This window comes from Sminthopsis crassicaudata, chromosome 2 (assembly GCF_048593235.1).
Source record: "Sminthopsis crassicaudata isolate SCR6 chromosome 2, ASM4859323v1, whole genome shotgun sequence".
Lineage (NCBI taxonomy): Eukaryota > Metazoa > Chordata > Mammalia > Dasyuromorphia > Dasyuridae > Sminthopsis > Sminthopsis crassicaudata.
The window spans coordinates 647,585,247-647,612,698 of record NC_133618.1 but is presented as its reverse complement, the minus strand read 5'-3'; the positions used below and the strand labels follow the sequence as shown (position 1 = coordinate 647,612,698).

Sequence of the window (27,452 nt, the reverse complement as noted above, 5' to 3'; positions counted from 1 at the left end):
ATTCTGTTGAAGATTTTGCTCATCTACAAGTTCTTTAAAGTCAGACCCCAGATAATTAAGGGGAGGTTATAATGTTTTATACTCCTGCATCCCTGGGAAGCTGTTGGGCTCCTCAGAGTCAAACACTATTCCAGTTCTCAGTGAGTTTGATTAGTGACATAAGCAGAGAATGAAGGGTATTCTTCTTCTGTATCATTTCAGCACTTCCCGGAATGATGGAGGAGTGCAAAGGGGACTGGAACTGGGGAAGGACAGACCTGGGTTTGACTCATTGCCTTTTTATGGTCCTGAGTTGGATGACCAGGGTGAGCTCAGCGATTTGAGCTCTGGGTCACTTTTCCTCTGTCTGCCTCAGTTCAACATAATTATATCTGGGGGAAACAAAATCAAAAATAATATAGTCTCTAACCTTAAGGAGTTTACATTTGTTGATGGGTGGGAATTGTGTATGCAAAGTTAAATACAAATTTGTACAAAGTAAATACAGAAATGATTTTTAGGAAGGGGGGGGAACAAGCACTTATTAAGTACCTACTATGTGCCAGACACTGTGCTAAGGGCTTTAAGATTATTATCTCTCTGATTCTCACAACCCTGGAAGGTGGCTGCTGTTATTATCTCTATTTGACAGTTAAGGAAACTGAGGGAGAGGGGTTAAGTGCCTTGCTCAGGGTCTTTTGGAAGCCAGGCTCAATATTCTTCTGAATATACCAACTAGATGCTTTTAATAGGGGAAGAACACTAGCAATGTTATGAGATTAGCAGCTGAGCTGCAAAGGAAGAAAGGATTTCTACAAGATGGAAGTGAGATGGGACTGTCCTCTAGGAGCTAGCAGGCAGTAAATGGGTAATGGCAATAAGGCCAGTTTTGTAAAGGAGAATAATATATTATAAACCTGAATAAAGTTTAAGTTGAAATCAAATTGCCATTGATTTCAAACAAATAGGATTTTTTTTTATTCTAGAGACAAGCAGGATCATTGGTGCTTATTGAGATAGGAGTGATATAGACAGACATTTATTAAAACAACAACAACAACAACTAGATTTTGTTGATAGGCAGTGCAGTATAAATAGAGAGCTGATCTAGAAGTTGAGAATATCTAGTTCAAGTCCTCTCTGATAGAAACTGGCCATATGATCCAGAAAAGTCACTCAACTTCTTTACCAATTAAATGCTACAGTAGATAGTGTTGGGTCTTGAATTAGGAAGAGTCCAGTTCAAATCCTACCTCAGATCCGTATTAGCTGTGTGACCCATATATATAACTTGGCACTTATAGGTTACTGCTTTACATATTTATTTGTTCTTTTCTATGTAAAACTTTGAATTATGAGGAAAGGGACTTGTTCTTATATTGTTGTTTTGTTTCCAAAGAGTACTTAGGACAGGGCTCTGAACAAAATATATGAACAAAGATTTGATTGGACTATAAATAGCTATTGTGGGCTAACAATTGGTATCAAGAATCTCAAAGCAAACATGGGCAATGTGAGAGGAAGCCAGAGTTGTAATGGCAGGGAATTCATGGGGTTGGGAGCAAGGGGCAGTGTATACTCCTCACTAAAATTTTCTTCATCACCGTTGATGCTTCCTTCTTCCTTTCAAGGATGGCACTGATCCTTCTAAATCTGTCTTTAAGGAAACTCATTTAACTAATCCTGCCATGCTTTCAATTTAAAAGATAAGGATCAAAATGGGTATTGATGAACTTAAAACATCCAGTATAATTCTGTCAAGATTAGCTATCAAACTTAAGTTCTTTAGGAATCTGCAAGGACTACTTAAGGCCACCAGGATTTCTTTTTTGCAAGTAGAGGAATAGAAATAAGTAGGCACCATGGGTGTGTGTGGGAGTGGGGTGAGGGTGGGAATATGTGCATATGTAGTGTGCACTTTTATGTTTTATAAATTCCAAACAAACCCCTACTCCCAGTTAAAAATAATAAAGGAAAGATATTATGCTCAGGTTTGTGTATGAAAAGGGATAGTGCTGAGAGGTGGAGATGATAAACTGGGTAGGTAGTGGCCCACCACCAGCTTCAGATGAGATAGAACTTTTTAACCTTCATTTAAATTCAATAAATATTTTTGAGGATATACTATGTGTTGACCATTATACTAGGCTATGGATCTATGATTTCATTAGTATAGAGAAGTCTGAAATGAAGAAATTCTCTCAAATAATACTTTCTCTGCTGCTTAAAATATCAGAAAGTTACTTGGAACACTGAGGGGTTAGTGACTTAACAAGGATCGTGTTGCCAATTTATTTTAAATTTGGGACTTGAATTCAAGTCTTTTAGGCTCCAAGACTAGATCCCTATCCACCATGCCATGTTGCCTCTTGGGAAAGAGACTTGTACAGATAACATCATTCATATACATAAGCAGGAGGAAGGTGAATGCTAAAAATTGGGATTTGTTACTTAAGATTTTAGATAACAGGTGGACTGTTAGGGTCAAACTGAGTGTGCTAATTTTGTTTGATCACCTTTTTCTTGTATCTAGAATTTCAGGTCAGGAGGTTTCTTTCCTTCTATAATTTCCTCTGAATTCAAGGAGAAATGGATTTTGGGTTGAATCATAGAATTCCTCCCGCCAGTGTGGGCCCTGAAAGAAGCTCTGTGGATTGTGAACTTCTGGATCTCAGTTGTGCTGATTGAAAGAAATTGCTGGGTGGTACCAAAATTCTAACGTGAATGGCCCTAGGATTTCTGCCCCGGATAGGAATCAGTTTCAACTTCATCTCAACTTAGTACTTGCCAAAGCGATTTCTGTTTCTTTCTAAGTTTTACCTCAAAGAAGGATCTTCTAGCATCTTTATTAGTCCCAAGATGTTCGGGTCCCACCCACCTATGTTTGGGGAATAGACTAGTGATTAAACTATACCAGCTGTAGCTAATCTCAAGCAAGACTTCAGGCTGGCTAAAATGACTATGGTATCACATACATGTAAAACAAACTTTTCTTCCCCACCCCCATTCAGCAGTATACTTACATCTGGATAATAATCCACAGTGGGGACCAGGTGCTCAATCAAGGCTTCTAGCGATCCGGAGATAAGATTCCCATCCTGGAAAACGAGGTCTCCACCACTCCGTTCTCCCATGTCTGGCTGCACCTGTCCGCTACAACTAGACCCAAGCATACTGGAGAAGATTGGTGTCTGGGGCATAGTTTCCTAGATGGGGGGAAAAGAGGCCATAAGACATCTCAAAGACTCTCTTTATGCGATCTTCCTCCTCCTCAGGTTGGCTGCATGTGGGCATTGTACAGAAGCTACATATTTGTGTGATCTCAGAAGGTTTAGGGAGGGAAGAAAATATCCATTCACCGCCCACCTACAAGATGCCTTTGTGGCTGAAGTGAAATGCCACTTCTTGGGTGACTGCTAGGCTCTCCTTTTCTTATTCTCATATTAAAAAAGTGACAAATTTCTTACCTCCCTGGGATTGTTTTCAAAACTAAAAACTCCACAGTCTGGGACTTTAGCTCCTCTGAATTTGGAGATTGGCCGAGCAAGCAACACTGTGGGAGAGATCACTGGCCTCTGCTGTTTATTGTGCAAGTGATAAACTGCCACCCTTTGAGCACAGGACCAGATGTAGACAGAATGTGCCCCTATCAGGGATGCCTGAGGAGGAGGGAGGAGTGGATCAAGTTCATATCTGTGGTTTGTTTCCCTCTGAAAACCCCTATAGGAAAAAAAAAAAAAAAAGCACATAGGAAAGCATTCTTGGGTAATATTTTCTTGGAAAGTAAGTACTGCATTTGTTATTATGGGGACCCCCTGTGAGTACCCTGCTTATCTTCTGCCAAGGAACTCTTGGCAGGCCAGTGCAGTCCTTACTCAAATAGCAAACACAGGAACAGGGTTCAAACTGGACCATCCCATAATTTCAAAGTTGAAAGGGGCTTCTGAGACCATCTAATCAAAGAAGAATATCCTTTAACACTATTTCTGACAGGTCATTTGGTCTTTGCTAAAACACCCCAGTAGAGAAAGTGGGAGCTGATTCTGCTTTTTATCATTTAAAAAGAATTCTTTTCATTGAATTGAACTTTACCTTCCTCCTTCTCCAGCTTCCCTAAAAACACAGAGATGTGAAGATGGTAAGCTTAAAGTCTCACACAGGCTGGATCAGAGTGAGAATTAAAATTTGGGCGTTTCACAGGCACGTGCTCAGCCCACACCTCCAACCATGCCTCTGTATGTGAGCGTAAATATAGCATTCTAAATATGGCATTTATAGAAGAGACAATAGACCTATTCACCACCACACACTGCCTCCTTTGCTCCTTTTTCCAATATGTGAGGATGCACATCATCCTCGTTCTGCCCTCCCTATTCCTTTCTCCCCCTCCTTCTCAAAGTAAAAGTTTGGAGGTACTTTTTTTTCAAGTGACAGGGGTAACCAGTCTGCCAAGTTGAGATGTTTACAACTCCATGGGGAGCTGTCATTTCAGCTTTGCTTACCCTGGTGGGCTCCTCTCTAGCTTAGACTTCAGTGTATATAAAGAGCAAAAACTGAAAACAAGGTATACTATAAATTTCACTGCCACCACTGACTAGGTTGAGATTTTAACAATATACTTGGCTTTACTTACCTTCAAAGCCCCTATTTCTCCTTTACCCCCCCTCCCTTTTAGCCTCTCTTGCTTCCTTGGCTCAGTCTATGGAGTTCACTGTTAAAGAGATGCTGAATACTGTTGGAATAGATGAATGGAGCTAACTTATAACTATATATATATATATATATATATATATATATATATATATATATATATGTATATATGTATATATGTTATATATGTTATATATGTATATATAGTTATATATAACTATATTACATAGTTCTATATAACTACATAACTATATTATATATGTATAATATATGCATATATTATACATATATAATATATAACTATATAACATATATAATTACATAAGCTAACTTATAATGTGTCAGAATAACTCATTACATATTAGAAGAGTCCTCCATCTTGTTTCTATCTTTAAGATGCTTCATGAGTGTAAGAGTTTCTACTTTGTCTTATGTGATTTTTAAAAAATGGAGCTCAGTTCTTGAACCCACACAGTAAAACCATAAAAACATAAATTCATATGGCAATCCGAAGAATTATTTCCTTAAAATTCTTAATATAAAATGTAATTAGGAGATTATAGGGAGAACTAAGTACCAAGTTTTCTTATTGACATACTCTGGGATCTTTATGGGTCTGTGACACATATCTTTTCCTATGGAGACTAAAATACTTTGTCCTAGTACCAGGGGAGAATAGTCAGTCAACTAGCATGCTTATAATATGCCAGCCATAGGGCCAAGCTCAAAGACAAAAATAAAGACAAAATCTGATGAACCCTCTTTGCCTGCAAATAGATTATATTCTATTGGAGAAGGCAATAGGCATATTTATAGATGCACACTAAACTAATACAAAGCCCATAGAGAGATATCTTAAGAGAAGGCATTTCTTGGTAGCAAGAAGGATGAATAGGAATTCTCCAAAGTAAGGGAGTGGGCAACTGAAGGATGATTGAATTCATTCGAGCTATAGGGAACAGGGTTAGGAAAGGCATGACCTCAGAAAAGTATGGTATCTATTTAGGAGGAACATAGAATCCAGTTTAGCAGAACTTGAATTATTATAAGTGCCAGTGACACTGCTCATCTCTGGCTTTAGTCTGGCTATTTGGAAAACTTCTCTAAACATCAGAGAAATAAAAATATTTTTAAAAATCCCAATTTCCTCAAGTTGGGGAATTCCTGGTATAGGAATTCCCTCCACCTCCAACTAAGGATTATCTTCAGAGTAGAAAACCCCAGGGAATTTTACTGGAGTAAGGACTACACTTTAGGCATCACACAAATTGTAATAATAAATAATTGTTGAATTAAATAAATATGTGATAAGGTCTAAGAGACCATTAATCTGGATAAAATTCTCTTTTGTAAATGGAACTCTTCATCCCAACAGATAGTAAAAATTGGATCCTTCAAGCTTCCAAACTATAACATGTCACTAGTGAATTAAGTCCTTAAATTTGTAAATACTGGATAACAACATCACCATGAGTAACCACCATCATGACCACCATAGACCAGGCACTGGGAGGAGCTACCATTCACACAAGCAGAATCTGAATCTGAGCCCTCTGGTAGCCCTCTCCTGGTGCCTGGAAAAACAATGAAAGAGTTTTAAAAAAAATAACTATAAATCATTTTCTTGGTAATTGGGAAAAAAATTGGGTATTCTCAGCCTATACCTATTCCTACTCCAAGCCCAGTTCTTTTTGTTTCTGAGTGTTACCAGACTCAGAGAAGGCAGACACTGGCTGATAGTGGAAGAATACCCACTGTGTCTCCTCACCTTTGGCCCTGGAGAGTGCCCCACAGAAGTGAAAGAGAAATGGGAATTTCTAGATTTCATTTCTTGTGGCCTGGAGAGGCCCAAATTCCATTTTAAGGATTTCCAAGTGTGGTCTTTCTCCATGGTGGTCAAAAATGTAGGAAAGTTACACAAAAATATATGTGTGGATATTTTAAAATGCACTTTCCTCTGAGGTTTCAATCAACATTAAAAAGCATGAAATTCACCCTTTAAAAACACAACCATAATAATGGCTTTTTACTCATGTGAAAGTTTCAAAGATTTTGGCTGAAGAACTCTTGTATGTGTGTGTGTGTGTGCAAGTGTGCATGTGTGTATGTGTGTGTGTGTATGTATTTAGAAAGAAGCTGGAATGGATAGGCCTTAGTAGTCTAAAGATCATTCTGAAAGGTATGAAAGATACTTTCTGAGTCTACCCCACATGAGAATATTCTAATTCTTTTCTGGCTTTCTGGCCATTTTACCAACAAACCAAATGCTACTCTCATCCACTCCCCTAAATACCTACCTTAACAGCTTCATAGGAGTGGAGGCAGGGAAAGAACAAATGTTTTAAGATCTTCTGGAATCTAGACCACCCCCAAAGCAAAGTAATGGTCTTTGAAGGGCACAGGTACAGGTGAGCCTGAGCAGATATTTCAGCTATGTGTCACAATGAAAGAGAGCCAAGTATTGGTATCTCCACCTCCAGGGAGCTTCCATCTCAACCTGCCTTTACTTAAAACGTAGGTGACTTAAATAGGTTTTCATAACAAAATAAAAATGCATAGAATGTGGTAAATGCCACTTAATGACATGGAATGTAAGGAGGAAATATAACAAAAGAGCAAAATACTTCCTTGTTGCATTAATACAGGTGTGGCTGTCTCTAGGAATCATGACTGCATGTGTGACATTAGGTCCTCTCTGGAAGGACGGGAGAACTAGACACATACACTCCTTTACTCTGCTTAGGTAATAGTGTAGTAATTAGGGCTTACACAGTCATTAATCTAACCCAATACTACATTTAGGTTAACTCTGTGCTTCATAATCAACCTAGACAGGAAATGAATGAGGGCTAATGGTGCAGTCAAGGATAATGAAGTCCAGTCCAAGGCTATTGGGGTATTACTGGGTAATAACCTAGCTTCCTGGAAAGTATAAACAGAACATCCTAAGCTGTTTGCTTGGGTTGGAATCTGGAAAGAGGTGTTATAAGGTGGAGGGGAGGAGGTGAAAGAATTCAGGACCATCACTAGGTCCTGGAACTCCTGGGGTCTCACTCAACTGGGATTTAGAAGCCCCTAGGGTTTATTGAGGTTAGGGTTTCTCAGGGTAAACACAGAACACAAATAATCCTATCAACATACTTATGTGACTCTGGTGACTCTATTCTTGGAAGCAAGCAAACAAACAAAAACTCTACTTTCCTAACCCAGAGAACACTGCATCTGTTACACTAAACGGTGGCTTTCTAGGGCATACACTGCCTGCTTCATCACTCCTGTCCCCTTTCCTATTTAACTCCTTGGTCACTGGCAGATTTTCCCTACCCACAAGCACCCACTGCTAAGAATCCCTTCCTGGGTGAAGGGAAGAAGGCAAATATACAATCAGCTTGTTTTTTGGTCAGTTATTTTTTATCATGTGTATTTTCATTTGCTCCATTCCCAAGTAAATAGACAAGTAAATTAATATACACTTAAATTTAGCCAGATTTGCCCAGGATCAGGATTTCTTAACTTTTTTTTTTTTTTTTTTTTTTTTTTTTTGCGTGTATCATATCCACTTTTCCTATGAACCCCTAGCCAAGGACCCTTTTATCAAGATAGTATTTTTAACATGTAAAATTAAATACATAGGAAATACAAAGGAAAGCAATTGCATTGAAATGTGATAACTGATTTTTTTTTTTTTTTTTTAATTCATGAACTTAAGAACTCCTGCCTTTGATTGAACAATCTCCCTGTCCCAAAGACAACGAAAGGAAGCAGGATTCTCTCTCCCTACTAACTTCAGATTCATCCTAATTCTTGCTCGGAGCAGCTGCCCTGGTCGACCCCCAGAGTTCTCACAACAGAACGGGTCACTCTGACCAGGAAATAAAAGTTGTGTCCCTCTGGGACACCCTTCCACGATCCAGGCAAATTCCCCTGTCGCCAAGGCTCCACTGGATAAAATTCTGGACTCAGAGTCAAGCTATATTATCTATAACGATGGGCAATCCCCTCAACCACTGTTATTTTACAGATGAGAAAACTGACGGTCAGAGTATCGTACTACGGGGTCCCTAAGGTCTCTTCCAACTCCAACTCTAGGATCCTTTGATTCTCTAAACACCAACATCTTCAAATGCCAAGGAAGCAGGTGTGCCTGGGAGCCAAGGTCGCTTCCGGGCAAAGTCTGCTTCTTACTGCCTCCCTCACTCCTTCCCTAACCAAAGAGCAGGGCAAATCTTAGCAGCCTTTTCAACGATCCTCAGCAGCAAGGGGGATTTTAGAAAGACCAGAAGGATCTCCTGTAGCCCCCATCTTTTTGTTTCCCTTGGGAGGCTTCCGCACCTGAGTGGGGGGGAGGGGCTTTAGCCAAAAGCCCAGCTTTCGCTATCCAGACTCATTGCCCAGTGCCCAAGAGGAGAAAGGAAAACTTACCCTCATTGTCTTCTGCAGTATGTACATAAAAGCCTGCGATCAGGCAGCCAAAAAACCAAAAAAAACTCCCAGTGGTGCCCAAGGGACAATGAGGGAGCTTTAGGCTGTCAGCACCGAGTCCCCCAAGTCCACCTGAGCAGTATCATTCCCTCATTCCCTCATCCCAACGCGGTGGCTTCTTCTTGTTTGTTGTGCAGCTCAGCCTGCCAGCCTGCTCCGCTTCCCGCCCGCTCGGCTCTGAAGCGCCCCGGGCTCTTTAGGCTACAGAACAGAAAGCCCGAAGCTGACGTCACGGCCCGTCCAGGCTTGTGGTTGGCTGAGGGGAGGGCTGCCTGATTCAAAAGCAGCCCTCGCAGAGCTCCGTGGGGTCCGTGGGCTGATACGCACAAGCCTCCGCTTGGTGGGGATGCTACTGCTACTGCAGCCGCTGCCCATAATGATGCCGGGGGAACCTAGAGTTTTCTTTCCCCTTTTTGGCAACCGGAACCTGTGCATCAGGTTAGGCAACTCCTATAAACCTCCTCCCCCCGTGGCAGCCTGGAAGAATAAAGGGCATTTCCACATTCCTTATATGGCTCAAGAACAATGATCAGGAAACATGTGAGAGAAGAGAGGGACCTTGCTCTGCTTTGATCTGGGCTTGCCCATGGAAAGAAAAAGCCCAGATTTACAATCCTGGGGTAGGATGGGTTCCCCACAACTAGGAATCTAGTCTGGCCTATAAGGTTGCCTTGGATCAATGCTCCAGGGAAATTTAAATTTCAGCTCTTCTTTCCTTTACATCTTGTGACCTAGATGGCATTTCAGACTAAATGGGAAGCCCAGTCAGTACCATCATCAACCCCAATTCCTTCATGCCAGACTCTCTCTGGAAAGGAGGGAGAAGTTTTTTTTTTTTTTTTTTTTTTTTTTTTTTTAATCCCTTCTTCCTGTATCTCTTCACTTTGACAGTGATTTCTAATAGGAAGACTCACCCTTCTGCCAGCATCTTAAAGCGCCATCCTTCTCTGAACTAAGTCCAAATGCACCCACAGCTTGGCTCAAGCCCTACCTCCTCCCCAGTACATTTCTGCTTTTCTCTGTAGTCCATCTGGCCTTACCTCTCTTTCAGCTGTTTCTAGTCTAGGAGAAATAATGGTGAGGAAAACATTTCTTTCCAGAGCAGAAGGCCTTGGAGGGGGTGGGGGCAATAGAGACCCCTACACATGGAACTCTGTGAGAAACAATGCTTCAGTTCTTGAATAAGGGCTTTCCCTGTCCTGGTGGTTGGCTGCATGTACAAAAGGTTAACCTGACTCTGTTGCCAACATCAGGGGAGACATCAAAGCCATTAGTTGTCTTCATTTTTTAGCTAGATCTTGGGAGCAAGTGAGCCCACTTCTTTGGACGGTATATGTAGCATGTCCCCCTCAGCCAAACTTCTTACGCATTCCCTCTCCACCCACACCTCTAAGTAATATTGTTTTTACTCTCATTATCTCATCCCCAGGCCTTTTGGAGTCTGATGTAACCTCCCCCACTCCTGACTCAGTAACCACAACCACTACATCTTTCATTTACTTCAATCTGACAAACATTTAATAAGCACCTACATATAGTATGCAAGGTGAAATAAAGTCTGTGTAGTAGATAGAAAACTGGCTTTGGAGTTAGAAAGACCTGGATTCAAGGGATATTTCTGGCACAGATTATCTGTGTAAGTCTGGGCATGTCCCTTAAATTTTCAGTGTCTCAACTTTCAAAATAGAAGTATCAGAGAACTTGCTGATCTGCTTGGTAGAAGGAGATTCCACACAGGGAATTTCCTTATTGTTTCTATGGAATTGCTTTATTCATGTCTTGTCTTTAGGACTCCATTTGGGGGTTTTCTTTGCAAAGATACTGGAGTAGTTTGATATTTAGTTCTCTAGTTCATTTTTACAGATTAGGGAACTGAGCCAAACAGGGTTAAATGACTTGTTCAGGGTCACAGAGCTAGTGTCTAAGACTGGATTTGAATTCATGAAGATGAGTCTTTCTGATTCCAAGCTCAGTATTCTATTCATTGTACCACCCAGCTGACAGAGAGAATGAAATCACAAGTCTGGATTGATTCAAAAAGTGGAAGGCATCATTGTTCCCCTTAAACTAGTGATAGAAACAAGAAATAATCTTTCCCTATGTAACTTTAACTTTTTATAAAGAGATAGAACCAGGAGTGTGCTAGAGGCAGCAGGAATCAACTCAGGAGAGCTGTTGATTAAATTTTTAGTGTGAAGATTTACACTTTGGACAGCCACAAAAGCTACAAATCAAGGCTTGATTTATTTTTTATTTGGTTGTCTAGACTTAAGAAAGTGATAGAGAAGCTAAAGAACTCTGAGAGATGACTATGAGCCACTATATAGAATTCCCATTCCCTCTAATTTTGTCCGCCTGCATTTTGGATTTCCTTCTCAGGCTAATTGTACACTATTTCAAAGTCCAATTCTTCTTGTACAGCAAAACAACTGTTTGGACATGTATGCATATATTGTATTTAATTTATACTCTAAGATATTTAATTTGTATTGGTCAACCTGCCATCTGGGGGAGGAGGGGGGAAGGAGGGGAAAATTAGAACAAAAGATTTGGCAATTGTCAATGTTGTAAAATTACCTAGTCATACATCTTATAAATAAAAATTATTTAAAAAAAAAAAGAAAGAAAGAAAGTGATGGAGAAAATGCAATGCAGATTGAATTTATTTAGACAGCTGGTTGTTACACATTCATAGCACACACATGTATAATACACACACATATATCTGTGTATACATATATGTATATATCAATGTATATATTAGACTATGGTAAGGAAAAGCAATAAGAAGTTTAGGGGAAGAGAAAATACATTTGAGCTAGGGACAAGGAAAGAAAGCTCAGGGAAATCACCAGGAAAAAAGGGGGCTCCTGACCTCAACTTCTGAAATAGCACTTCTGAAAGCATGGATGAGAAAGGCGTAGTTCCTATTAATTCCTATTAATTTGGGGATAGTCTGTATGAATTTTTAAGAGGCTAAAATGAGATCAGGGAATAGGAACATTGATTTAAAGCTAGAAGGAACTAAGAGAACATTGAGATGAACCTGGAATTTTATAGATAAGGAAACTGAGGCACAGAACACATCTGAAGGTCTTCCTGACCTTCATGAAGTCCTGCTTCAAAGTTCAGCATTCTATCTATTTTATTATCCAGTTTGGCTCATGTGTATGAAATAAAGCTAGAAAAGTAAAATAATAATAATGGGTCTATAATTAGAAAGGAGCACAGAGGCAATCTAGTTCAATTCCCTCCTTTCATAAATAAAGAAAATGAGGCCCAGGGAAGGTGAGTGATTTGACTAAGATCTCACAGGTATTAATCATCAGAGGTGGGGTTTGACCAACCCAGGCTGTCTGGATCCAGAGTCAGCAATATTTCCATCTTGTGTTTTGAACAGGAGGTGAGGAAGGAGTTTTAGAACTTTAGCACTAGTATCCAGAGCACACTATTTCCCGTACCATAGGATTTAGAATGAATCCAATAATTTTTTGCAGAAAAGGAAACAGAAACATTCAGATCACAATCTATCCATTTCTGTGAGTTGTGAGACTTTTGTTATTGTCCTTCTACAAATTCTTTATGATGGGTCTATCCTGACCTTCCCGACATTGTAACAGGACCAATGGAACATTTTGACTATTCATTTATCATTCTTTGTCCTCTCCCAATGATCAGCCAATAGTTTCTACTTTTCCATTTCCTCATTCAATGTCCTGTTTTTGGAAGCTACGAAGGGGTTATGTGCTGTAGTCTCCTCAGACCTACTAGGTCCTGGGTCTCTTTGCTCTCTTTGTGATATTTCTTTTTGAGTCATGGATCTAGTTATATTCCTTGTCTTACTAGCACACAGGTCACACCATTGACACATAGCAATAAAAATCTGCTAACTGTGATAGCTAACAGGGACAAAGGACACCACAGCCCGAGAACTGGCAAGGTATTGTTTCAAGTCTGTTAATATGCTTTATTTGTTCAACACTAATTACCTCCCTCTCAGTCTATCATCTTCCCACTAATAATTGAGTTTTTGTTTCAACTTTCTCTTTGAGTATGGTTAAGTAGCTTTTGTTTGTATAAGGGCTTCGCAGGAACATGCTAATTGCCCATCAAAGGTAACTGAACAAAGTAGTCATATCAGGAGAAAAGGCAGAAAATCTTCTATAAATATATAAAACTTTGCTCAGAGCTCCTACAAAATGAATGCCAGCATTAACAGGAATGGCAAACAGGCAAGTGGGCCCTGAATTAGCCACTGGAGCTACTAGAAGGAATGACAGAGGATTGACGTTACTGGTATGTCTGGGGCACAAAGAAAATTTTATAGTATGTTACATGAAAGTATCTTGCATTTATATTTCTGCCAGAGGGAAGAAAGAGCCATGAAAGAAAAAAAACACAAGTTAGTCTCCCTCAAAGCACAGAAGGTGAGAGTGCAGGAGGAATTTCTAGCCACTCTCCAGGCTCTTAAAGAAAAAAAAAAAAAAATGGAAATCTTTTCAAAAGGCAGCAGTGAAGAAAAAAAAATCTGAAGAGGAATCCTAATGCAAATGATAAGATAAAAATGGAAGATATCCTGAATGTTTTCCATTCTATCTCTCTTCAAATCCATCTTACCCTCATATTACATTAGGAACCTTATCCACAGATTTTTTTTAATTGCCTTCTTCAGGGCATATTGAAAACATATAGAATAGGATTCAAAACCAGATTTCTGACACCCAATCTAATAGTTTTTTTTTTTTTTTTAAATACTGCACCATGACACTTTTCATGGCGAAAGGTGGAAGAAATGTGACTCAGTGAAGGAAGAGAAGAAACATATGAATATGTGTGTGTGTGTGTGTGTGTGTGTGTGTGTGTGTGTGTGTGTGTGTGTGTGTGTAATAGCTATAAGGCTCTCTCCTGTGCCACCTAACTACCTCTGAGATAGGTAGGTTGTGCACGATGATCAAAAGAAGAAGGAAATACTTGTGACAAAAAGAACTGACTGTAGGAGAGATATGTAGATTTGTCAACTTGTCACAGTTACTAGGGATGGTTTTGGTTTTCCTTGGAAATGGATCTTCTAAACTGTGTCAGAATCCTCTGAGCTTTTTCAAAACTGGCACCATTACTCACTAGTGATGATTTATAAGGGAATAAATGATACTGTCAGTAGGAACTTCGAAAGCATTGATAGGTATCCTTGGTCTTCCTGGAGCACAGGTGCTGTTTTCATGACTGATTTTTATTGAAATTACAGGCTTCTCACATATGAGGTTGAATTTTTTTGGTGTGTGTGTATTGTTTTGTTTTACTTATTTTTCCTCTTCTTCCTCTTTTCTCTTTTAAAAAAATATTTGTTACTATGTATGTAGCATGTGTATATAATATATATGTGTATATCTATATCTAATTACACACACATACACACTCCAATCGGTGAGAGATAGGAGAGGGAGGGATATAAGGGAAACCTCTAGGAAATTTAAAAATAAAACCTAAAAAGAAAAATCCATTGAAATAAAAGTAAAACCAACTAAACAAAATTTTTCTAAAAAAACTTTGATAGTGATTGAGTTCCTGGATTATAGATTAAAATATAGTAATCCCTGGTTCTTGTCCAAGGTTTGAGAAAGTCTAATAAAAGTTCAAGCAACACATATTTGCTTGGAGTCTTACAAATCAGATTAAGAGTGCTACAAACTGAAGAGAAAGATCTTTGGAGAAGATATATCGTTGCAAGAACACTGTCAATAAAATTATTAATAATTCCCAAGAAATAATACAAAAAGAGAACTAAATAGACAAAAGCTTGATCTTGAAGACTTATAGACAAATGCTAAAAAAAAAAAAATGAACAAGGGCGAGCAGAACTATTGATTCAAATAGACAAATTTGACTGCATGAATCAGTAAGATGTGGTAGGGTGTCTCACAACTAGAATATGGCTAAGGAGTTTTATACTAAATTTAAAGGAACAGGCTACATAAAAGGGGCAGTGAAGTGACATTAAATATTAAGAAAATATAGTCTTGTGAAGAAATCCAGAAAGTGGTGTAGAGCAGCACGTAATACAAAATTTGTTTGAGAATCAGTGGAAGAAAAGATAGAAATATTTTTGGTATGGAACCAGGAGCAAATAGATTAGGAGTTTGAGAAATACATCGAAGACTTAGCCAGGAAGCAGAGAATCTTGGTGATAGGGGAAGGGATTGTCTTTTCTATGAACATATCCTAACTCAATCATAAGTACAGTAGCTGATGATGATTTGATGATCCCAATCTTTAAAAAGGTGGAGAAAATGATGAAGACAGTGGCTACTCTGATCTCAATTCAGAATTTGAAGTGATGGAAACCTGGGGAGAAAGTGGCCACTCTATTTTAGAATTTGCCATAAAGAAAATAAAGCTCTGGATGGTATGGCATATACTCTAAATTTGGGGAAATAAATGCATATTTCATAATTTCAAAGGAAAAATAAGATGTGGTCTAAAATTCTGTAAGGAAAGTCAGAATTTAGTTTTAGAAAGCTTCCCATTCCTCTTGCACTAATAGCATGAATGCATATGATTTTCATGAGGAAGAAAGGAGGACTATCCAAGGCTGTATAGAGAATGTGTGTGCAAACTTGGATCACAAAATGGCATGTACAGAAGGTGGAAGCCATAACAAATAAAGGAAAATGAATACAAAAAATAAGTAAGGTCTGTCTTATAATATTAAGTTCAAGAGATCTAAAGCTTAGAAAGAATTGAGGCTAATCAGGGATATAGTATTATGGAACACATTATTCAAAAGATGAACATTTAGAAAGGAAAGCAGTGATTACTATGACTCAGAATGGCTTCAACAAAATAAAGACATTGTAGACCGAACTCACTTCTTTCTTTGACTGATTTGTTGGATTGGTAGATCAGGAAAATGGAAGAAAATTAGTATATTTATATTTAACCAAACCATTAGACAGTCTTTCATACTATCCTTTTGAATCTCCAAGATATATATCTTAGCAGGAAAAAAAAAGGTAAAGACTAATCAATGATATATTTAAATGGATTCAAAACTGTTTGAGTGACCCAAAGTATAGCAATTAGTTAGTCAAAGTGAAGTGTGGATTTATTATAGAAAGAGTATCAGATTTGGAATGTTCAATGCTAGAATTAAATTTGTTACTTATTAGCTATGGGCAAGCTTCCTTTTTTTTCTAGACACCAATTTCTTCATGTGTGAAACAAGTAGGTTTAAACTAGATGATTTCTAATCTTTTTCCGATTCTAAATTCTATGAAACTATGAACTTGAAAGAGTTTTTAGCAGAGTGCCCTAGGAATATGTATCTGGCCTATACTTGTTTCCATTTCTGTCAGTGACTTGGATGATGACATGGATGGCATTCTTATCAAGTGATAATATTAAAAGGGAAATAATAACAAATTCTGAGTAGTAACATTTGGGTAAAAAGAATTTATCAAAGCTTTAATGAGCCGAATCTAATAAAAGGCCATTTAATTGTGATAAATGTAAAGTCCTTCATTTGAGTTCAAAAAATCAAGAAGATAAGACAATGATAAATATAATTTACTATGAGAGAGATCAAGCTCAGAGTTTCTATTGGATTGTAAACTCAATATTCCATCAGAGTGCAACAGGATTTCGATAAAACAAATGTGATCTTGGATTGCACGGAGAGGAATAAGATCCAGAATAAGGGAAGTCATAATCTTGTTGCATTGTACCATGTTTAACAAGATTTGGAATATTGTGTTCACTTCTGGACAAGTCCAAGGGAGACAACAAGAATTGTGTTGACATTGGGAGTCCTCTCATAAGAATATCGGATGAAGACATTAAGAATGTTTAGTGTGGAGAAGAGAAAATTCATGTTATGTCTTTAATTATTGGAACAGCTTTCATTTGGAACAGGGATTAGCTTTCTTTTGTATGATCCCACACTAAAGAATGAGGGGGAAATGGTTGGATTTATAGAGGGAAAGATTTATTCTTAATTATGGTGAATAAGTTGTTCTGGGAAATGGTGTTTGGAGATCTTAAAAGTGGAGAACTTGATGACTACTTATTAAGAATGTCATTTAAGGAATTACTGATCATGCTTGAGTTGCACTAAAAGACTTCTAGGATTTCTACTTTGCATCTGCTGCCCTGCCTGGTTCCAAATCCTTAAGATGCCCCTTTCAAGAGAAGCTCAATACTTCTAGCTTTACCACCATGTTGTTAATTCAGTCTTGATTGACACCCTTTTTTTCAGCCTCCTCAACTTGGTGAGCTAGTGCGTGAAGTACCAAACTCCTCCTATTGCCTTTCTTTATAGACTCACTGTATTTTGGACTTTGATTCATTCTACTTTTCTTCTGTCACTCTACTTGGTTTCAACTTCATAAAACAAGATATCCCCCTAATGCCCCTCATTCCCAGATCTCCCCCACATACTTTCTTGCTTTTTTTTTTTGATTATATCTTTGAAGCTCTTTAGTTTATAAACTCTTTAAGGGAAGAGAAAGTCTTTCTTTTTCTTTATTGCATCCTTAGCACTTAGCACAGGGCCTGGCACACAGTAGGTACTTCATAAATATTTATTGAATTGGATTTTATTGGATGTATTTCTTCCAATTGTTCGATTCTTTGATTTCCAAAGTCAGTGTTCTATAGGCCTATGTCTCTAAAGCAGCTACATCTAGATAACAAGAAACTAAAGAAGTATTCTGACCCATGCTATGACCCATGGATGTGTAAGATTATTTTTGTAGCTGTGTCAAGCTACATCTTTGAGAAGAAATAATACTATTGAGACTAAGCTTTTTACCTTAGAAAATTAGAGTAAAACATAGATAGAAAAGGGGTATGTTGGTAAATATTTAACAACAAGCTCATTAATACATACATGTGTATATATATATATATATATATATATATATATATATATATATATATATATATATATGTGTGTGTGTGTGTGTGTGTGTGTGTGTGTACATACCTACAAATTCATAAATATCCAAACATATACATTTATTTACAAATATGTACTACATGCATGACATACTTTTTTTGCATCATTGACCCTTATCTCCATCACTTTGTCTAAAACAATGAAACAATAAATCAAGCCTTGATTGTAGCATTTGCTGATTTCTAAGCTCATGATAAAAAATAACAATGAATATGAACTGGTATGAACTCATTTCAGTGCCACCCTGGAAGGGAGTGGCTTCTGTTTACTGATGGTAGATATTATCCTCTTCCCTATATGTTTCCAATAGGAAGAAGAATTGAGTGAGAACTCAGTTTGTGTGTCTTTTGCATATTTCCTAAGTCTTTCTGCACCTGAACACAACATATCTTTTCCTTTCATAAATCAAAGAATACTAGCCTAGGGAGACATCCTAACTAGTCTTATGCCTTAGGAATGGACATAATCTATATATTTATATACACTTAGAATATGAACATACTTTCTATGTCTTTGAAATCTTTCCTAAGAGAGCCACAGGGCAGTTTTCCTAATACCTTGTAAAAGATGATTTGGTTCCCAAACCCAAGACCTTATGCTTTTACAAGGGCCTAAGCCTGAGTCAGATATGCTGGTTGAAGAAAAGGCCTGAATTGAGTCTTGGGATGAGTGCCAAAGAAGCTGCTCCCACTACTTTCCCACCAATCCCTCCTCAGCCCTAGAGTCCAAGACCTTGGGCTGATTACCAGCTGAAGTTGGAGAAGAAAACTCTGTCTTATGCTCCTGCCTGTTGTCCCACACAGACAAAGCTCAGGGCTGCTTTTTGGTCATTTACTGCTTATGACGTCTGGTAACAGAATCTGAATGGCAGAGCTGCTCTGGGCCTCTTTAAACACAAACATTTTGTAACTCTATGCTTCTTAATCCAAGAAATCAGACTTCATCTACTGACACATATGAACACACATAGTTAACATTTATATAGCACTTACTCTGTGCTTGGCACTGGGCTAAACACTTTATAGTGATTATCCCATTTGAACTTTACAACAATATGAGAGAGAGAGAGGTTCTTTTGTTTTCCCCATTTTCCAGATGCAGAAGTTAAGTGGTAAATATAATGTGAGTTAATGTAAAGTAAGTTAAATGTTAAGAAGTTAAGGGTTGAGTGATGTGCCCAGTCATATGGCTAGTTTCTGAGGCCATGTGTGAATTCAGATCTTCCTGATTCCAAACTCAGAACTCTATCCACTACCATTTAATCAAGAAAAACATTCACTTATTCATTCATTCACCAAGGACTTGTTGACCACCTCCCATGTTTATAGTACCATGTTAGGTGCTGAAGGAAAATAATATTTCATATATTCATTAGATATTACTTAACACCTATTATTTAATATCTGTTAGATAATTATGGAGGTAAAAAATGAATGAGACATGGTTTCTCTTTTCAAGTAATTTAAAATTTAATGGGTGGAAGATTTACATATGCATCCATTGTTCTATGAGTTTACAATTTAGTTGGGGAGTTTAGAGAAACAGCAGTTAAGGAGCACTTGTAGTTAAATAAGATACAGACTCAATACTGTAAATTTTGTCTTTTCTCTTTTCTTAATATTTACGTAGTCCAGCTTGGTAGCACAGTGCATAGTTTGCCAGACTTGGAGTCAGGAAGTTCTGAGTTCAAATGTGTTTCAGACATTTACTGTGTGATCCTGGACAAATCATTTAATCCTGTTTCTCAGTTCCTCATCTGTAAAATGGGCTGAAGAAATGAGTCACAAATAACTCCAATGACTTTGCCAAGAAAACCTCAGATGGGGTGACAAAGAGTTGAATACTATTGAAATGACTGAAAAACATCTCTACTTCTTGAATAAGCCTATTTTCTCTTCTGATGCTGCTACTAGCCTGGTGCAAACCCTCATCAGCCCAGGCTGGACCATTGCAATAGTTGCTTGGGAGTCTACCTGCTCAAGTCTCTCCTTACTCCATTCCATACTTCAGTCAGCCACCAAAGTGACTTTTCTCAGTGCAGGTTTGACCTTGTCATCACTGTACCCATAAACTTAACTGCTGGATCAAATAGCTTTGAAATGGCTTTTAAAGCCTTTCACAACCTGTCCCTACCTAATCTTTTTACACTTTATGTAAGGACAGATTGACCCAGGAGAAAGAGCACTGGTCCTGGAGTCAAGAAGACTCCTCTTCCTAAATTCAAATCTGATCTCAGACACTTACAAGTCACTTAACTCTATTTAACTCAGTTTCTTCATTGTACATCAGCTGGAGAAGAAAATTGCAAACCATTTTGTTATTTTTGCCAAGAAAATCCCAAATTGGGTCACAAGAATCAGATGATTGAAAATGACTAAAATCCAACAATCCTTTTATGTAATCTATTATTCAGCAACACTGCTCTCCCCCCAACCCCCCTGTTTTTTGCCATTCTTCAGTCTTAGTAATCTCAATGTCTTTGTCCTGAATGGCTTTTATAATTATATATATGATTATAATATTATATATTTATATATAATTATGTATATAATATATAATTATAATAGATATAATATTATATATAATATATAAATGGAATGCTCTGCTTCTTTACCCCTTTCCTCTTACCTCCTATTTCTGGCTTCTCTGGTTTCTTTCAAGATTCATTTCCCACTTTCTGCAAGAGGCCTTTTAGTATCTCCCTCCCCTCCTTCCCTGCTGATCTTCCTTCTGGGATTATCTCCCATTAATCTAGCATACATCTTGTTTGTATGTAGCTGTTTTCAGAACCTGAACTCCTCAATGACAAGGATTATGTTTTTGCCTTTTTGAGGGCTATCCCATCACTTAATACCTGGTACATAGTAGGTGTTTAATAATTCCTTGTTGATTGATTGACTGAAGAAAGTGTTCAGGCAAGGCCCTTCTAGAGGAGATGCTACCCGGGGTAGACCTTAGTTGGACTATGCTATTTAGAAAGGGAAAGGGAGGCTCCCTAAATTAGTTCCCAATCATTCTTTAGGATCAAAGAACTTTAAAAGTTTCCTCTTTCTGCCTTCAGGCTGGATTGCATTCAGCCCATAAGAGCCAGGTCACCTTCAACCTGTTTCCACCTTCCTTGGAGGCAGCAATGTGCTAATGCCCTAAGATTTATTTACTCCCTTGTGATATTTCCCTCCAAAAGGTATTAAAGGCTGGTACCTTCTAATTGAAACCTAATCTGGGCAAAATCAGATGAAATGCAGATCACAAGGATATAAGACTCACCAATCTACTCTAATCTTTTCCCTCCCTCACAATCTTAGGGGCTAAGTAGAAGGTGAGGAAGAACACCCGCTGATGGCAGGGGTGGGGAGGAAGTGAGGAGTTGGGCTGGGGGAGGGGAGTGGAGAGGGTGGTGGAGAGACCAGGGCTTATCTACTAATTTAATGGGATGCATGCCACAGGTTCAACCAGAATAGAGGTAATTTACCCTTTTCTACTTTGGTTAGAGTGATCTTATCTGAGGCTGCAAGTTTGAGTAATCAGTTAGTGGTTTCAGGGCTTCAAACATCAATACATATTCAGTTCACTTGAACCACAAAAGCTCATGGGTGAGAGTTTGCTACAAATATGGGCAGTTATAGGCATCCTGCCCCAGAAGTGATATGCTAATTTCTTGAAAATATTCTTCTCTGGTTAGGAATCCGTCATCTAGGAAAGAAATTGCAGATTAACTAGGGAGGGTTTTTAATTGTCTCCCTCTGGTACAGGTCCCAGTTAAAGATCTTAGCTAAAAAAGACCAAGGTCTTCCACTGTATCCAGGGCCTTCTCCAGTTGTCCAGACCTATGTCTGGCCATTGGATCCAGATAGTTCTGGAGGGAAAAGTGAGGCAAGGGACTTTGTATAAGCCTTCCCTTACTTAAGTCCAATTCACTTGTACATTCTGGCATCCCATCCCTGATGACAGGGTCCTCTTTGAGAAAGAAGAACAAATAATAATCACAATTTGGTTTTGGGTTAGGGGTTGGACTTCCCTTTGGAGCCCTTCAAATCATACTTGTGGCCTATCAGAAATAAGGTGCAATCCATCCAGTCAAATTGGTAGTTCACTTCCAAACAACTTGAATCAATCAATGCTTGCAATTTGAGCTGACTATAGACCTGTCTGAAGGTCCCGAGGGGATTTTCTAAGAGAAGTGAAAGGAAGGCAAATTGTGTGGGTTAAGAGAAATTAATCTTCCTTTAAACACTCCTCTCACTAGGTCACTACTCAGAAACCATCAGTGGCTTCCTGTTTCCTACTACGTCAAGGTTGAATTGTTCTGCCAGACTTTCATGAGCTTCCTTAATCTGTTCCCCCTACACTTATTCCCACATTGCCTTAATGGGGATTGTCAGATCCATGATTTCTTTCATCTATGTAGATATTCCCTTTACTGACACAGATGGCAACTCCTCCATATCTTATTTAAGTTTCAAGAGTTGTGATTAAAAAAAAAAAAAAAAATCATCATCTGTTATAGGAAGTCCTTTGACAATGATCCTCTCTGAAATTAACACGGCTAATTTTCCCACAATAGTAACTGTCCATTGCTAGACCCATACTTGAATTTCTAGAAATCGGGCTCCATTTGAAAGACCTATGAGAACCCATGGTCCATCAACCCCATATCATGAAGCCTGCAAGCTGTACCTTAGTGGAAGCTTCCAAGTCTCTTTCATTATCCTCTAAAGTGAATTCTCCTCTTTAATTATTCTAATATCCCCACTTCCCTCTTTGTCTCCTTCACCTTGGGCCATACTTTCATGAATGCTGATTGTGCCCTTTACCAGAATAGCCCTTAATAATAGTTGTCATTTATATAAGAGCTTGTAAAGCTGCTAAAGGCAATGGGGTGGTGAAGTGGAATAGAGCACTTGTTATGGAGACCGGAAGAGCTGAGTTGAAATCCATCCTTAGATGTTTACTAACTGTGTGACCCTGTTTGCCTCAGTTTTCTCATCTGTAAAATGAGTTGGAAATGATAAATCATACCTTTGCCAAGAAAACCCCGAATGAGATCACAAAGAGTCAGACATGACAGGAAAGATTGAACAGCAAAAACTGCCAAGGCACCTTTGGTATATAATCTTGTTGAGTCTCACCAGAACCCCGAGATATTGGTATTGTATGTATCATTCTTTCCATTTTACAATTGTGGAAACTGAAGTCCATTAAGGTTATAGGACTTTTCCATAGTAATAGAGGCAGTATTTGAACCCACATCTTTTAGACTCTAAGTCCTCAGGACTAGAAACTATACTAGGGCTTCTTAAGTTTTTTTCTACTCAATACTTGTTTCTACCTGAAAAAAATTTTTTTATACAACCCTGCATATAAAGGTATATAAAATATGTTACTGATAATAAATCATCATTTTATGACTCCCACATTCAGTTACAAGATTCCAGATGGGGTCTTAAATCACAGTTTAAAAAGCTGGGGACTATACCACAGTCTTTTTTCATTCTGTTTAAATGCTAGCTTGCTTCAAGGCCCAGCTCACATGTCACTTCTGTGAAACTTTTCTTGGCTATTGTACTCCTCATTGATACTTATATGCTCTAAACTCCCATATGCCTGACAATCTGAACCAATACACTATAGCACTTACACACATCTTGCTTTAAAACAATCCTTATTATTTCACATGTGGTAAGTCTTGACTCCCAGGCCAGGTCGTAAGGGCAGAGGATATAAATCTGACCTCTAATATACTTCTCCTCTCCACCCACCAGTAAGCACAATACCAGGCACATGACAGGTTCTCAATAGATAGCTTTTACATCTCAAACCCCTATGAATTTGTGTATACATTGGGGTCATTGGAGTAACTGGAGTCATTCTCTTTAATTGCTTAACGGCTTGTTTTAAGAAGTGAAACTCAATCTCTAAGGTCCCTTTCCCTTGAAAACCGTTTGAGTCAATACTTTTAATCAGACTTGTTTCCCAGCTGTGTGCTCTCTTATGGCCAAGGGTGAGGAACAAAGTGGTTCTGCAGCACTTTCTCCCCATGAGGATTATTTTTGCTGAGCTCTTCTTGCTTGGCATTTGGGGAGCTATGTATGCTTGAGAGACCCCAGTGTGAACATCAGCCCCATTAGTTTTGAATAGTAGACTCTGATTGCATTGGTCCTCTATCTGTTCATAAGTTGAATAAATTAGAGGGGTTAGGAGGATGCTTGGGGGTAGGAAGACAGGGCTAGAGGGAATGGGGGTAGCTGTAGCATCTACGATGAGGGCTTCATTTGTTTTTGTTCATAGATTACAACTACAGTCTGGAACCTCAGCTGTCTCCTCTCCTTTTTTCCCTATTCCTCAAACAGAATTCTAGCACTGAAGGGACCTCACAGATTGTCTCATCCAAGCTTTTCATTTTATGGAAGATACAACTACTGAGGTCAGAGAGGTAAGGTCACTGGTCCAGCATTGCACAGCTACTTAGAAGCATCCTTAGAACTTAGATCTAGTAGTGTAAGTCATTACTGTATCCTAGCTCAGGATCAAAATTAAGAAGCTATTTCCAACAGGAAAACTTTTGGATAAGAGTTCTAAGATTGATTCATCTAAGGCTAGATTTCATATTTTAGTAGGGTCAGTGAGTCAAAAAACATTTATTAAGTACCTACTGTGTGTCAGGCACTGTGCTAAGTGCTGGGGATACACAGAAAGAAAGAAAAAAAGAACCTCACAAAGTCCTGATACACAGTTGATACTATATAAATGTTCTTTCTTTCTCTTCCTTTCCTTTCCCTTTCCTTTTCTTCCCCTTCTGTGGGATCATCAGCATGGGGATAGTCAGGGAAAATGCATAGAGTTGTCTTACAGGAGAAAGGAAATGAAACCTACAGGTCATTCATTGGAGGAGAAATTTTGTATAAAGAGTATCACCCACTATTATCCTTGGCATCAGTTAAGTCTTTGCCTAAAGCTGATTTCCTTTTCCTTCTTGGCCCCCACCTCCAAATTTCAATGTGTCTATTTACTTTTCCTATTTTCCATTCTGAGAGGACCAGAGGGATAGGAGAGCCATTCTTGGTAAATAAAACAAGGCAAATAGGGAAAGGCTGAGATTGCTTAATGGTCTCGTAAAAGATGCAGACAGCTGAGGTTGCTGCAAACAATTTACTTAAATGTACTTGGGTGAGATATATAAATTATTTTGACTCTAGAAAAAAAAACATGCAATTACTTTGCTATCAGTTTGCAGTGTCATCCTATGCTAAAACCTTAATTATAGATTGTCTCTATGTAGAGCACTTATAAACCTTTTCAATTAAGCTGTACCAGCACTGGTTGGACATATCCCATGGAGACAAGGGTTGAAAAGGCAACTATAATCCTGACTTCAGTCAATACAGAGAATCTACTTGATTATATTTCTACCCTCTTATGTTAGAATAATAATGGTAGCTGGCATTTATAGTTTGCAAAATTCTTTACAAATATTATCTTGCTTAATCCTCACAACAACTTAGGGGAGATAGGTAATATTCTTATTTGATAGATGAGACAACTGGGGATATACAAAGGTTAATTGACTTGCATAGGGTCACATAGTTAGCAAATATCTGAGCTCTAATTTGAACACAGATCTCTTTGTGTGAGTCTAAATCTAAATTCAAGGCTTCCTGACTCTAGGCTGGGCACTGCACCCCTTAGCAACTTCAGCAGAGATCGGTAATAAGAGAGGGACTGGGCAGAGAGAGAAGTGAGAAACTGAATTCAAGTTAGCTCTTTAAAAAAAAAAAAGTTCATACATATTAGCTGAGTGACTGTGGGCAAATTTCTTTATTTTTGGTCCTCTGATCAATGCTCTCAGACTAAAAGTTACTAAGGACTTCCTGTTCTGCTTTGGTGGAAGGAGTTTCTACTTCAGAACTTCCTTATGTTTATGAGGTCAGGAGATAATTAACATAACTCTTGCTGGAAAAACTGAAGTCTAAAATGGTGACTCTTCTTTTATAGAGTCCGTTAAGAAACATAACTTGGGACTTCCAGAATGTCAGCTTTGGATGGGTCTGTTAAAAGTAATATATTATTTTTTTTTTTCCTGAATGACAAGTTTGCACTCAGAAATTTTCACTAGAAATTAATTAGGCTATGTCCTCAGTCCAAAGAATTCTGTCAATTTAAGAATAAATAGCATTTGGGGTTGAAAACAAGAGAAAATCAGATGCTCTGTTCTTTTCTCCTTTTATCCATTTATGGAGGTAGCTTGTTGAATTATGAAGAGCACTGATTCTAGACTCAACCTTTCACCTGGCAATTTGTGTGACCTTGGATAAAGTTTTCCACTTTTCTAAGTCTGTTTCATCAGCTATCAAATAGGGGAATAAAATAAGATGATCTATAAGGTCTTTTCTAACACTACCATTCTCTATGCTTTTTTGAGTATACTAGATGCCCTCTAGATAGTTAAGGATGACCTATGATTTCCTATCTTTGGGCCTTGCTTGGTTTATAGGGAGGTCATATCATTTTCTCCTTACTCATCCCAAACAAATGAATGGAAAACTCAAATCTCAAGATTGTCACTAATGAGGCCTGCTGCTGAATATTCTATGAGTCTCTGCTATCTATAGTCACTCTAGGCCTGTGCTTAAACTGCCTGGCCCAAATGTGTCCTAAAAATCTTGTTTATTGGAAAGAGTCCCAATATTATTGTTGACATTTCCACCTTTCAAGAGCCTTGCTATTTTCTTGGTATCCTCTTCACTCCTCTCAAAAGTTTATTTCGTGCTAATAGAATCAGTATTGGAAGAGACCTCAGAGGCAACTTAATTCAACTAGTACCTAAGCCGGAAGCCTCTCTGCAACTTCCTTGACAAGTGGTTTTCTGGCTTCCATACTAATGAGGAACTCATTATATCTTAGCCCATTTTACTTTCTGGCAACTCTTAATTGTTTAAAAAATGTTCCTCATATAGAGCCAAACACCTCTCTCTGCAGTTTCTATCCACTGCTCCTAATTTTGTCCTCTAGCACCAAGCAAAACCAAGCTATTCCCCCTCCTTTCTATGTTATATCTCTTTAAATATTTGAAGACATCATATGGCCACTAAATCATCCTTTCTTCAGGCTAAATGTTCCCATTTCCTTCAATGGGTCTCTAGTTCCTTCACTATTATGATCACAATCCTGTGGCTATGCTTTATTCAGTTTATCAATATCTTCTTTAACCATTATGCTCAGAATTGAACTCAATAATCCGGGGATTTGCTCACAACTGTCAACTAATTCCTTACTAATGCTAGCTGATAACTAAAGAGTGTCTCTTCCCAGGGCATGGTGCATTTTAATTGTAAGCTTAAAGACTGATAGCCACCTATACTGAAATAATCCTGAATGGTACAGCAGCAGA

General features: G+C 38.3%; 1 protein-coding gene across 1 annotated transcript in view; it reads right to left on the bottom strand.

Moving 5' to 3' along the window:
• Positions 1 to 27,452, bottom strand: part of RASGEF1A (RasGEF domain family member 1A) — a gene marked incomplete in the record, with an annotated part of 66,844 nt that overhangs the window by 23,875 nt on the left and 15,517 nt on the right. Inside the window, 1 exon segment of the mRNA XM_074296685.1 lies at positions 3,003 to 3,185. Coding sequence (XP_074152786.1) covers positions 3,003 to 3,179 — 177 coding nt within the window.